The following is a 15,033-nucleotide window of genomic DNA, read 5'->3' as shown; positions in this document are numbered from 1 at the left end:
GACAACCTCAAGGAGTACAGACATGCTTTCTACTGCTTTAATCTTTAGCACCTTTTTACAAGCTGGAAAGACCATCTCAAATGAGGCAGAATAGCATGAACCCAGGAGCCTCCCTACTACTTAGCTGAGGAGGAATAAATTATGTTGAATATCCACAGGGACTTCTGAACTGACTATTCCAGAAGAAAACATTGGTAGTTCAGTTTCCAAACAAGTCCGCAACCTGTATCTTACATTTTAATTTCAGTAAGAGACTGTATACTAACAGGAACAGAAAAATGATAGTGTTTTGACTATGCAAATCATGATTCACAACAATTTATATAGATCTTCCTTCGTCTTCAGTAATTGCTTGGGGAAAAAAAAGCCACAAACGCAGCGGCAGAGAAGATTTCAACCCAACCTGAAAATGTATCATCACCTGCAACTTCAGTTCATCCAATCAGTATTAGTTTTCATCAGTTCCAGAATTTCTCTAATAAGAATTTCCAGTACCTGGGCCCTAGAAAAACACCACATGGTGTGAGAGGACCCCATGCCAGCTAAATAACAATACGCAATAGGGCAAAGTGCTAAGTCAATTGGAAGCCGTTGTCTCCAGAACCAGAAAGGCAAGCAGCTAATTAAAACATTGTGTGGGAGCCTGCATGAGGTGTAAGAGAGCGCTGGGCCACAACAGGCTTTGGATGTGTGCCTACGTACAGAAACACACTATTTAAAGCAACAACAGTTTTGAGAAGCAATGTAACATTCATATCTCCTTAGCCTACTCTAGAAAAAAACACCCCCTCCCTCAGCATTTTATAAGTGGTCTCCTTTATAGAAGTCACCACGGGTTTCCTATTTTCTTGTTTGACTCCAAGGATGATTGTAGATTTCAGAGGTCAGAGACTAATCAGGGCAGGAGAAACAAAAACAAATGAAAACCACTTATCCTTTAGTCCTCATCTAAAGATCAAAAAAGAAAATCAGCTTATGAAACAAACCATTTGCTTCATTATTCCTCTTGTGGGGAAGCTAGACTTCAAAAAAACAGGCGGGGATCTGCGCAAAATCCAGAACTTATTCTTAGAAGTGTGTATCCCTGTACCTGAGGTTGACACCCAGGCTGTGCACAGGACAGTTATGAACGTGCTTACACCTTGGCAGGGTGGTTACCCGGCTATCATATCACTGCTCCCCTTCCAGTATTACTTACCGATCGATACTCATAATAGATTTTATCATATTCGCTGCCTCCAATTGTGACTTCTGGAATGAAGCGAGGGATGGCTACAGGATCCAGCACTCCGCTTTTGTCCTGAACACTGAGGGGAAAGAAAGAAAGAAAAAGAAAGAAAAAGGAGCAGTTAGTCTGCATCCTGCGCCAATGGCAACAGCATCAATTCTGAGATTGGCCAAATATTAAAGAACTACTTTTCTGTTAAATAATACTTCCACAGGTTTAGGCTATTTTTTGGTTGCAATGAATACCTAGTCCTTTCCCTCACTCCTCGCACCCTTGCCTCCAGTTTGCTCCTGCTCCAACTTCTCCCTGCTTCTCTATTCCTCTCCCCAGGTTTTCCATCCCCGGAGATGCTCTGTAATTTCTGGGAGCCTTCTCCAAAAGGCACCTCTAGGTTTTTGCTTTCCTATATTAGCAAGGTAAAACCAGTGGTTTTATTGAATCCCACACACTATCTTGCTGTATCAACTTCATTTAATTGCCTACTGCTCAATTAATTTTCACAAATGAACCCTCAAAAGGATTAAAGTTAGGTGGTGCTCTTCCCCAAACTCCCATCCTAAATGGACCGACACCAAGGTAATCACAGGGGTTTGGGAGCAGGCAGTGCCTCTAGCATCCTGCCTGGGAGTAACTGGGGGAAGCCTGCTGCAGCAGCTGCAACAACACATATCAGGATCCACCAAAAGTCCATGCTGCACAATGCCAGCACTTTCAAACACCCCAAATTTGAAACGTCTGAGAAACTGCTAGAAAGCCACCTTCTGCATACTGGTATTATACATAGACCCACAGTGCCACCTATACTTATTTGGGGAAAAATACATCAATTTGCAGTCAACAGTGACCAAATTCTAAACTGAACACTTGGAACTCTTCAAATTGTGTTGTTCCCAGTGAACTACATTTCTTTACAAATATTTACATACACATAAAGGATATCCCTGAGCAAAGTTCTTAATTTTTAAGCCATTTTTTTCCCCCCTAAATCACAAACCTTGGGACCTTACCTCACAGCACGGGACAGCTTCAACAAGTAAACTAGTATGCTAACGTATCCTGACACACATACTGTAAATTAACCTACTACCGACAAATTAGTAAGGAAATACAATAATCTAGAAGAAGCTGAGATGGGAGGAGGTATGGATAGATGTCCTTTTACAAGACCAGAATGAACACCAAAGATGCTTCCTATAAACTACTATATTATCTATCTACACATACATTAAAAGTTTATTGCACATGCTGGAAGCCAGGAAAATGAGCCCTCTTTTGCCTCCTCACCAACACAGCAAAAGCTCTCTTCATGACATGTTAGCACCGGCCCTCCTGTCGGCCACTCCCAGCCTTCCCACTCCAGGATAGCTTGGAATAACCAAGCTGAGATGGAAGAGCTTGCCCAAAACTGATCTGACAATGCAACCAGTTTTATTTCTGAATCCCAGCATACTTCAGGAAGCACACCCTTGCACCTCCAAAGTCTCCTCTCTCAGGTTTCTGCTGCTAATTAACCTTGAACTAAAACAAACAGACCCCAGCAGAAAGCAGCCCTTCAGGTATGGGCTCCTCATCACTTAAATGCCGTCCAGCCTGTAACCACACTAGTACCGATGTTATGAGCTTTAATCTCTATTTCCATTGTGCAGAGAGCAGAGACAAGCAGCGGTCAGGACAGCAAGCTAAGAGTTTTGATCTGAACAGGACTACGTGCAGGCAATGTTTAAAGACTTCGCTGAGCTCAGACTTAACAGCACAGGCTGTGAAAGATCCACTCATCTATCAGTGGATAAACACATCTCCGTCCCTTCTTCCCACAGAAATGGGGAGTCTGCTCTCTGCCAAGTAGCAGCAGATGTTCTGGACCTTCCAAGTCTGTAGGAGAAAGCAGATAAAATTTGTCCACACATATATGAAGTATAACAGAGTCTAGTAGTCAACCAGTCTACAGTTAATCCATTCCTTCATGAATATCAGCCAAGTAGCAATTGTAGAGGACAATTTCTTTTAGTTATATATAATAAATTGTGTTGAGGCACAATTTATTTTAATAACCAAGATGGAAAACCTACTGTTCTTAAAAATTCTTTGCTCTCACAACCACTGCCTCCAAAGAACCCACTGTACAACAAAAAAAATGCAGACCTAATGCTACCAAAAGATGGCTTCTCCAGGTTCAGCTCTGCTCCGACCTTAAGAAATAACTTTGAATACTAACTAAAAGCACCACCCAAAGACACCTGCCACAACAATGTCTAACCACAAAACCACACTCGCTTGCCAGAACTAATTCACTGCTCAGCAGGAAGCATTTAAAGGCAGCTTTTATGTTTCCTTAGCTTTCTCTCTCCCCAGCACAAAATTATCACTATTTATTACTTTCTGGCTCTTAACCATATTTTCTTGAAGCAGCTCTCATCACACAGTAGCATAGCTTTGCAGAGCATGCTTTACCTACCCATAAGATTATGTCACATTTCAAACTTAACTGAGAGCATGGAAGTGACCACATGGTCCTAATACTGTAGGAATATCAGATTTTAGCTCACCATTGTTGCAACTGTCCATAATTCTATGAACTAAGGTGTTTCCCATTGCTACACAGGAATCATACTTGTAAGTATACTACACCAATGAGCAGCTCATCTCTTTTCCAAAAGCATCTACTACACACCTACTTCACACACTATGTCCAGCACAACATGCACGAGCACGTACTGAGGAATCAGGACTAACACATTCCTGCCTGTTTTCCAGAGGAGGAAGTCCTGTTTCCCTTACAGGCAGCTTAAAGCAAGGATACAGAAATTTTTCAGGGCACCCGCAGAAAACTGATGACACACAAGTAACTGCGCTTTTTGTCCCACCCATGTATAAAACAAAGTCCCAAGACTGCCTACCACAATGAACATTAGAAAGTCTCATGAACGTATTTGCTAAAAGTACAAGGTAAGGTAAAGGAAGTGAGACAGTTTGGAAAAAAACCCCAACTAGTCAACAAAACAAAAAACTCAGTTTGCACAGCCTGAGCCATGATTTCTCAGCAACTGATGTTGGCATAGTCACAAAAACTGAAGTGACAATACACAGCATGAGAAAACCACACTTCCTACCTGAAAGCAGTCACTGGTCTAATCAGGCTTAGAGCCAGCAACACAAAAGCATATCAAGTTAAATTCTGTGTTTATTCATGAAAGTAACTTGAGAAATAGCAGGTGGATCCCACTGAAGAACAGAACATTTTTCTCTCACACCTGGAAACCAGCTTCTTGCCAACCAGTTACTGTGTTTCAGGTTTGAATCTGAGCCAGTAGGTGCATTCAATTCCTCTGCCATTCACACCCATATTACCTCGGCCAGGGCTCCTCAACCCCTGCTGCAGTCAGCTTCCCTGCCTTCCATGGGTAGGGTACAACACATGCAAGTGAGCCAGCGAGCATGTGATAGCTCACAACTTTGCCCCTGCTTGTGAGAGCAGAGAAAAGGAGAAACGCTCCTGACTCAAGCCACAGGCACACAGAGCTAGATAAGAGAGATGGTTCCTGCATCCAGCTCTCACCATACTGACCTCCTCCGCTCCTGTGCTCATTCAGCAAGTATTTATGACATGACACAAGACTGTGTGTCCCCCATGTCTCTCCTTGCTTGTCATTTCGCCCTTGCCCATTCTCTCCAGGACTTACATCTCCAGGATGTAAAGGCAGGGCAATGATATACAGACCTCCTCCTGCCAAAGCAGCTCAGGCTCCACCGTTTAGTTAGGCAGAATGAGTATGCCATGCCCAAGGAGAACCATGGCCACTCCCTTGGTGAACAACAAACACTCATCATGAACAGCAAAAAAGAAAAAAAAGCTTTCCAAGAAAAGCACATCTGCAAGAGAAGGTGAGGTGTAACACAGCTCTTCAAATCTATAAAAAGCCACTGTAAAAAGAAAGTTACAAAGAACTGTTTCAACTGAAGCAAGAGAGAAGTAAGGTGCTAAAGGAAGCAGGTTTTAATAGTGCCAGAAGTTTTATAATGAATGGTTTATGAGATTTTTGGAGCCTCCATGACAAAAAGTTTCAAAAACAAGTCCACCAAAACCACCTTTTGCAAGCACGCCCAGTCCTGCTATATGAAATCAGACAAGACAGACATTCAGACGTGGATCCTTCCTCCCTTTGCTAAGCTCAATTACACAGCGAAACAGAGCTAAAGGGTCACCCTCCCTCATTCACCCCCATGCCTCCTTGTTGCAACATTTCATTTAACCAAAATAAAATGCACAGAAAGGAAATAGGAGCCAAGCTCTGGGGTTAGCAACAGGTCCAAGAAACTAAAAAATCGTTAAGAGAACTTAGAAAATTACTAGTTACTGCACATACAAGGTCCTTCAGTAACAATCTCAAAATGCACGTCTGATGTCCCACCAAATACAATACTGAAGGATTTACTACACAGTGTTTGTGGCACACTAATAGTTATTAATGAATAACATCAAATAGATGAGTAGCAAACTATTTCGTGGCTAGATTGTTTCCAAATGGAAATAGATCCCCTTTTCATCAAGATAAAACAAATGCCAATACCTATCTTTTTTTAAATGAAATTAGTGGTGGCTGAAAAAAGCTGAAGTTTGTCCATACAAAATATGTTCTGCTCTAGCAAATTCTGAAGGAAATGTGGAAACATAACAGGTTTAACTGTGGACTTGTCTGATGAAACAAGTCAAATGCAGTAAGCTCCCCCCACCAGCTGGTAAAGTAACACAGGCAACGTTACACAAACTACAGTTCTTCATTCCAAAGCGTGTAGACAGACACACAATTTCACTGGGAAGGGCACAGATTAAAACGCGCTTGAGACAATACAGTGGCAACAGAGGAACTCCTTGAGACATTTCAAAAAGCCAGCAGAATGGTTTCTGTTGGATTCCACACTTGGAAAGGAAGGAAAGTTGTGAAAGGCATCCTCTGCGAGATCCCTCCACCTTACATACAGAAATGTATACCTTTCTAACCTTTTACCAAGACACACCTCAGTCCCACAACCACACTACTCTATTAGGGCAAGGGAGAGAGTACTCAAGGCCAAGGCAGGGAGATAAAAGGTATCATTATGCAACTGATTTTACATGGGTGCGGCTCACTGGGTTGATTAGCTTACTTATTTGCATGACCAACGTAGTCAGAGGCCCTGCTGGGGTTTGTGCGCATTAGACCCTATACACGTGTAATGAAAAAAAAGTTATCCTCAGCCCTGCCCATTGATCCACTTCCTCCAGACACACCAGTACAAGCCAAAGGTGGAAGAGGTAAAGCTGCCGACAGCCCAGCCGGCACCGGAGCGGGATTACGATCACAGCATCCTCCCTCCCGCTGCGGCAGCCGGTCAGAGCGTGCTGCCCCTCTGACAGCATCAGATCTGAAACAGCCCAAGTCAGAATGAGTGGGCTGTGCAAAATGCTGGGAGATCAGGGGAGGACGCAATTGCAGATGGAAAACCAAATACCTGCTGCAGCTTTCCAGAAATACCCACGAGAGGGCAGCATGTGCCAGCATACGGAACAGGCAGCCCAGCAGGAAAGTGCTAAAAATTAATCTTTTTGAAAGTAAAAAATATAATGTAGGCATGGGAAACCTGCAAATCTGCGGAAGGCTGGGTAGCACAAGCTCTTTTCTACTTGGGCACTGGAAAAGTGAGGAAAGCATCAGCTTCAAAGTTCATGAACTAGCACCCCAGTTTGGCATTTGATGCTGCCGGATGCAATTCCAACACTGCACGCAGCAGGCTCCCTGCCGTGTTTCTTCGGTCCTTACACGTTTGTCTTCTGGCACTAGGCCTGACGTTTTCATGAGTGACCTTTGTGCAAGCTGTGACACAAGACTCATGTTGGTCCTGCACTTCTGGACTTAACGTGAGAAAAGATGATGTCCAAATTGACACAATTTTACAAAAAAATTACAAAGGTGCTCTTCCCAGACTGCCCGATATGTTGTGCGCTATTTTCTCATTCAGCTGAGCAAGGCAGAAGCACAAAATTGGCACAGGATCTGTTGCTACACATTTGATCAATGCCCTAATATCCCAGCATCTCAACAAGATTCATAGCAAACACCAAGCACATTCATCAGGTGTCTGAATACAAATGCTATCTTGACAATGTTCTTCTGAAGGAAAAGGGAACCAGCAAAACTCAAAGCATAAGAACATTTAAATTAGCGGTTTCTTGCTTTGTAAGATCTTACAACAGCCACATGCTGCCAACAGAAGAAATAATTTCCTATTATCTATAATGACAAGAGCCTTGCACAGGAGATTCACCCTCCCCTAGGATTCAATGAAGAATTCAGTCCTTAACAATGCAATTTATTCCCTTCTACAGCTGCAAAGTAGAATTTTCATACAATAGCTTAATACACTGCTCTAACTGTATGCTTTCCTTTACCTCCTTCCTACACTCTGCCATTAATAATCCTTTAATACCCGTACTAGTGCAAAGCTATAGGAAAACAAACAACTATTTTCTCTTTCAAAGGAAATCTGATTCTGATAGTTTTGCAGGGTCTAAGTCACCAAATGCTATCCTTCAATTACTACATGAAGAAACCTCTTCTTAGATAATTAAAGGGCTCTGAATCATGACTTGTTTCTCTTGGACACCACCCAACACTGCTCTTCTGTGATCTACCTTCACCCCTTGATAGATGGGCCATAGAAAAGGAACATTATCTCTAATTTTAGGAGGCATTTGAAGTAACAGCACAGAAAAGGCAGCAAAGAATATCAGAAGCCTGCAAAACAGTTTAACTTACTACTCCAATGCGCATCACAATCTCAGAAATTCAGAGACAGATATTAAATTTAGAAGTCCCTATGTTTCTCTTAACCTGAGGGATAACCAGAAATTAATATGAAAAGAACAATTTTTCAATTTTATTTCTAAACTGTAGTAACTATACTGCACTTGCTACCTGCCCATGCAGTCTAAAGATGAAGTCTGGCAAAACGGGAAGCCTGTCTCACTTCAGTTCAAGGTTCCCTCTATTAAAAGCCTTACAAATGTAGATATATTCACTACACAGGATTACCCAGAGGGTACTTTGTTCATCAGCTTGGCTATAGACTAGCACTCCTAATGCTTCATCTGTAACACACGGATAAAAGTTTAGGTCTGATCTCACTTCTTTAGACATCAGTGGTTTGCTTCAACAGATTTTGGAGTTTGGAGGGCCACCTCTTATTTCAGCATTACTCTGGGGACATATGCAGCCCCACCAGTAGCATTCCACAGCTGAATTGGAGGACAGATAACCATGGAGTACTTCTAAAGAATTATTATAAACCAAATTTGATTCTATTCCAGCAAGGCACTTTCCACTGAGTTTCTCTTCACATTCAACTACATAGACAAGGACCTTAACAAAAAAAAAACAAACAAAAAAAACCCAACCAAGCAAAAACATACACACACACCCCCCCAAAAAAAAAACACCACCAAAAAGCCACCCTTAAACTTTTGTACTTTACAATCCCCATTGTTATTATGGAGAATGAACAACAGAAATACAATACTTCATTCTGTGAGTTAGGATTAAAGCATCTATTTAGGATTATTTACTGGGAGTCAGGGGAATGGGGCAAAAATTCCCCTCTATATTCTGTTCAGCCAGCTACTTGACTGCGGGAAAGATATTTAAAAGCAGAAAGCATAAGAAATTAGTTTAGTTTTAGAAAAAACACTCTCAACACAGCCAATCTAAACAGTACCACATATAAAACTTTCTACAAGGTTGCTCTGTCAACAAGGCTTTGTTGAAGGATGTTATGCTGCCCAGGGCAGCAGAGAAACCACCACACCAACTGCATAAATGCTCTGTTTTAAAATGAAATGCTTTTCGGTGATCACCCAGAAACAGAAGCGCTCACAAAAAAGACCTTCCTAGGGGCCACAGGTCACAGCACTTAGGAAATGCCTGGAGAGTTCTTCTGCTTTATTAATGGAATGGGATCTATTCGTCTGGAGTCTCTTGTCTAATCAATTAACAGCAGCAGCAATATGCCACACCACATTACGGTGCCAAGCACCAGTATTACAAAAGCCTGCTATCACCGACTTCTGACAAAGAACAAACAAGACAGAGTGCAAATATAAATATACCCTTAAAAACTGAAGGCCTTAACCATTTTCCCTGAGACCTTATGCTAAGTAATGTTCAGTTACTGGAAGACATCACACTTACTAAAGCCTCAAATGATGGAAAGAGACATCATCCTGCTCCAGCCATGGCCCCTTGTCAAACTTCAGGTACTCAATGTCTTCGATTACCTGGAATTGGAAGATAAAAATCACGCTAATTGGTGGTCTGATCAAAAGATCCAAAATCAATGCACATACCCCCCAAATGAATTAAATAATCAAAATATATTATTAAACAAGTCACCCAGTAAAAAGCTTTCACTGCTAAAGCTGCATTAACAACCCAAATGTTTAGAGCTCACGTATCTCCCAGTCATATTTCTGGAGATCATGGCCCTGCCATAAGCACTGGGCAGACATGTGGGGGCAGCTCTGAAGTTCCTGGTGCTTTCAGCCTCGGTGAGCAGAGGATGGCAGGGAATAAATCGGCTCAGGTGCCTTATTTCCAAATTCTTACCTGATCCAAGACATTCTTCCTCAACCTGCCATTGGGGCTGAAAGGAAACAAGGAAGGTACAACCCCACCTCTAAGGCAGAATGAGGAGGAAATGGAAGTAAGTCTAAATTTAACCCCCTTTCATTGCAAACAAACACCATCACGGCTCAGTGGCATACTAACTGAGACAGGCTGAGGAGCAATTGTGGCAGCTCCCTCTCAGTGTTGCTGTGTGTGGTTCACTTCACAGAAACCGAGGTATGTTTCAGGCTGGAAAACTCCAACACACTTGAAGTAGCCATACTGACGGAAGTCCAAAGCCTCACAATTTCATCGGTCATCAGGACCTACCCACGCATGCATGCACCCCAAGCAGAAAAGAAAGGTAAAACTCACAGCTCAGCACCCAGAACCATTCATCAAGTAACACCAGCTCAGCAAATCATTCCTTCAGCATCCCCAGACTTATCAATTCCATAGTTGCGCTTCATTTAAAGCCTTACTCCACCAGAAAACAGATCTTTGCTGCTCCACTGGGTAATTGCTTAATGCAAGCCTGAGGTTATCGCACACGACTGACTGGATCTGAAGGAAACCCGAACTAGTGTCAGAAAGATGCACTTAAGGTGCATGACAAGGTGTAGGTAGTAGCTTGAAACAACTTGGGAAGGAGCTCACTGTTACAGCTCTAAACGCTACTTTTCAGAGGTCTTTTCCAGAAGGAAAGGATAAAGCTATGAGGTCAGGACCAAAATCCTGATGACACGTTAGCAGATGCCAGTAAGAAAATGAGTGATCAAGTAACAAATGAAAAATGCACCTATTCTTTACCATACAATAAATCCACTATAATTATTCCCTGCAGTCACAGGAAATGCTAAATCCCACCTATTACCACTTAAAAGGCAGTAACATAGTGCTATTACAAAGTAGTTTCAACTATAAAGGTCTACTCTATTACCAGTATTATGTTTTTATGTTAAGAAATAACGGCTTAGAGACTATGACTGTGTAATCGCTTTTCCTTAAGGCATTTGTATTTCTTTAAAACTAATTTTGCTGATAGACTTAAAAAATATCGTTGATATGACATTGCCAAAGCATATTTAAAGCTTCAAGCAAGTTTAGATTTCTTTAACCATTTCCAATGTCCTACAAAGAGGCAAAGTTGGTAAGTCAGATACTGTAGCTGAGATCATATGAAACCTACTTCTCACAATGAAAAAAGCCAATGACAAATCCACCTGTTGATGGAAAATATTTCAATCTTCAAAAAACACTACAGAAAATTACACCATAACATTTTAAAAGAGTTTTCAAAATTGTATTTAGAAACCCCTTCTTCCTACCAGACTGTTGTAACATAACTTCCCAAGATAAGCATTCAATGATGTAAAGAGAAAGAAAGGTATATGGTAAGCTAGTTCAAATATTCATTATTTATTTTAATTATTTAATTTAAAAACTGAACCTCCACCATACTTCCCATTAGCTATGCAAAAGCAATTACTTCTCTACTCTACAGCAAAGCTTTGGAAATTCACCACTATGGCTGATGACAGGACTAATAATAGAGTTGTTAAGAATAGGGCTCAGAGTATGTTGTGGGGAAAAAGAAATCTGTATCCAAATTAGTTTTGCACACTCTTTATTATCACATCAGAATATATTTCTCCCAGCAGCCCATGAACAATAGTATCAGCCTCCTGACCAGACTAGAACAGCTTAATTTATAAGGAATGCCCTGGTACCCCCTGGGAATTAGCAGCAAATGAATGATTTAAACCCGATCACAGCACAACTTGTAATAACGTACAGGAGAGATCAGGTCTTAATATACTGCAGAGCACAGTAGGATTTAGAAAAAACGGTTTCAATAATGAGACCCCTCTCCATAATCTTTGCAACTAAGCCAATACGAGCATCTTAAACTCTAAGCTCGTTTCACAGTGATCCAGTCAGCGTTGTTACTGCAAGAGCTGGGGGGTGGCAGGCAGAAGGTGACACTGTTCTTGTTTACGAGGGACACCACCACCAAATCTCAATAGGCCGCTCTCTCAGATGACTTCTCCCCACACTCCTCCCTCACAGGTTGTTTCTTTAGGCAAGAGATAGAAGCAGCAATGCAGGCTACAACCCTACAGAGTTCAGAACACAACTTGTAGGAAGGAGTTCAGCTGACATACAGCACCTACAACTGAAAAATTCCTGCAGGCTGCCTCTGGAGCACTTCACTTTTGTACTGGCGAAGGACAGAGCACAGAGCTGCTCTGTCAGCAGCCCCCGATCTTCACCACATTCTCCAGCTCAGGCAAGCTGGTGACGCTGAGTAAAACTGATACATAAATACAAAACACCAGCCACAAACAGAAGAGGAATAGAAACAATTTCAGTTCAGTTTCAGTTCTTTTCTACATTCACCTCTTTTTTTAATACCCAGGGCTTCTAAAAAATTTAAACAAGTATCTAGCTAAGTTTTTACCTCCAGTTTTATCCTCATGCAAAAGCAGTCTGAAAAACCCTAATGAAGTTCGTTTCAGCCACTACAACCAACGTTAACTACAATATAAACCCCCAACTGATCTATTTAAAACACACTTCAGAAACGAAAGTAACTTCTAAGTTGTATATGCCTGCTATGAGCAAATCAAAAGCCATTAAACTATAAGGTCATAAAAAAATTAAGCTCCCAAATCACACAGCAAATAGTCTGTAGATTGAAGCTAGCTAACAGTTAAACATTGCTATCAACAGGATACAGCTGTGTAAACAAAACATCCTACAAGACAGAGCCAAATCCCTCCTGCCAACCTTTATTTCCAAATTTCAACAATTTCATTCCAAAGATAAACTGAATCTGAACAGAAGTGGGAAAAAAACAACTTTATTTTCTGGAGTGGAAAGAGTACCAATTGCTATAGCTAACATCTAACAATGAAAATGATACCATCTTGTACTTTGACTTCAAAATAATAATCCTTCCTCTAGTCCAGATTTGTCCAACCAAATTAAGAACTACATCAGCGCATACTGATGACCCTATGTAGAGTAATGACACAAGATTGCTGAGCTTGGTAGACTCTCTACTTGAGCAGTAAGAGCTTTAGCTGACTTTAAATCCTGATTTAAAGGATTAAAATTAAATCCCTAGCAATTGGTTTTACTACACACACACAAAAAAAAAAAAAAAAAAAAAGAAAAGAAGAAACAAACTGCTTTATTCTGACCACTTCAAGACACACTCAGAGAGAAGGAAGGAAGGAAAAAAACAAACACCAACCTCATCCCAACTTCCTCTTACTTCTTCTACCGAACATCTGTGGCTACCCTTCCTGAAACACCACAGTTCTCAAATCTTATCCTTTATGTTATCTGGAAAAAATACTAGAATTACTCAATATTAACATTCACACCCTGACCTCGATATTTTGTTCAATTCAGCTTCTTCTCATTTCATTATTTTTGTCCCTCAAAAAAACATCTGCAAACACAACAGAGAATATTATTCCTGGATGCTGATCTTTCTTGCCACCAAGGACACTTTCCACTGTAAAGCTGAATCTTCATGGCGGCTGCAAGTGTATGAACTTCAACAAGGAGTGCCTTCCAGCTGCTACATGCCTTAGCTACTGCAGAAGCAAGGGCACCCCTACCCTGCTAGCACTAAGATAATACTATAGCTTCTTATGCATGAGAACAACGAGGCTGCACTCTCAGTCTTTCACAGGGTTACTTGCAAGACTGAAACCTCAAAAGATTCAAGAGCTATTTGGTCATTTCAGGACTAAGGCAAAAAGGTGAAAATTTCCCCCCCTCAAGGCATTTTTTCCCCTTCCTGAAAATGATACAGAAAGATTCATGTCAGAATCATCAGCTGGCAAATGTTGCAGGTAGCTATCTGCATAAATACAGTGGATCCCAGAACAAAGGGAAAGGCCTTTGGTTTGGTGGGTTATTTTTGAAGCTTCCAAACCCACCTTATTTCCAGAGATCTTAGAAATTTTGCAGTACTCCAAATGCAAGCACTTGCCTCCTTGAAGTGTGATTTCACAAAGAACTTCTATTTATCTGCAGTCACACCAAAGGCACTAGCCCTTTTAGTGGGTATAAATTCAAACTGCCTCACGAATCTACTGGTTAATAACTTCTATTATCAAGTGCATGAGCATCCAGAAATCCAGCTACAACAAGGCAGGATCCAAAGTGTGGTGCACAACCATATTCTCACGAAGGGAACTAAAAGGCCTAGAAACACACAGCAATGCAGCTAACGTGTCCAATTTTAGGACCAGGAAAGTCCTTATCAATGTCTTCTGCTTCACAAAGATTTTGCATGGGAACACGAGGATATTAGTTGCAGGATATTTTAATGTACAAGGCTAACTAAAACCTACACTTCGTTCCTCTGAAAAAAGTCAGTCTTAAAAGAAGAAAGTTTACTGCAGACTTCAACCGGAACAGATTCATCACCAACTCCAACAGCAGGACCCAAGCTGAAAGATCCAGGAGATTTTCCAGCCCCTTGCTCCCAGGACTGCTCTCAGCATTACATGATGTGGAATATCCCTTTGGTCAGTCCAGGTCAGGCACCTCAGCTGCATCCCCTCCCAAACCTCTGCACACCCCCCGCCTAACTGCCAGGGGAAGAATGAGAAACAGAGACAGCCTTGATGCTGCGCAAGCATTGCTCAGCAATAGCTAAAATACTGGTGCGTTATCAACACTGTGCTGGTCAGATCCAAGGCACAGCACCATATACACTCTTGCAAAGAAAATTAACTTGATCCCTGTCAAACCCAGTCCATCAGCAAGTGAGCACAGCAGTGACAGGCTGCCTTGTGCAACACTTCAAAACGTTCGAATATGTTTTGTTTGGGGTTTTTTTGAGAGCTTCACAAAGGCAGTCAGCAGTCAGAAACCTCCCTTGCTATGAATGCCAAGGTTGGGCTTAAGGATCTTTAGTGAAGCACTGACTTGGAAGCTGAGCTAGGAAAGGCTCTAGGGCATGTCCCATAGCAAGATGGAAGCGCCCCCACAGAACTCCATGCAAACCCCTCCAAGTAAGATGGCCTGCTACCTGCTGAGTGTCATATGTAGTGCAGGTGGGTGGACGAGTGCTGATATACCAAAATGAATGTTGCTTTCCTTTTGCATCTGATTTGGGAAACCCCATTATGCTTTCCCAAACTT

General features: G+C 41.7%; 1 protein-coding gene across 1 annotated transcript in view; it reads right to left on the bottom strand.

The window, feature by feature from the left end:
- Positions 1 to 15,033, bottom strand: part of NDUFA10 (NADH:ubiquinone oxidoreductase subunit A10) — a 43,111-nt gene that overhangs the window by 13,670 nt on the left and 14,408 nt on the right. The window contains exons 8-9 of the mRNA XM_080398417.1: positions 9,451 to 9,536; positions 1,199 to 1,307 (exon numbers count right to left, since the gene is read on the bottom strand). Of these exons, the coding sequence (XP_080254543.1) occupies positions 1,199 to 1,307; positions 9,451 to 9,536 (195 nt within the window). The remainder of the gene's footprint in view (positions 1 to 1,198; positions 1,308 to 9,450; positions 9,537 to 15,033) is intronic.

The sequence above is a fragment of the Falco punctatus genome (assembly GCF_963210335.1).
Source record: "Falco punctatus genome assembly, chromosome: 8".
NCBI lineage: Eukaryota > Metazoa > Chordata > Aves > Falconiformes > Falconidae > Falco > Falco punctatus.
This window is presented reverse-complemented; position numbering and strand designations above follow the sequence as displayed.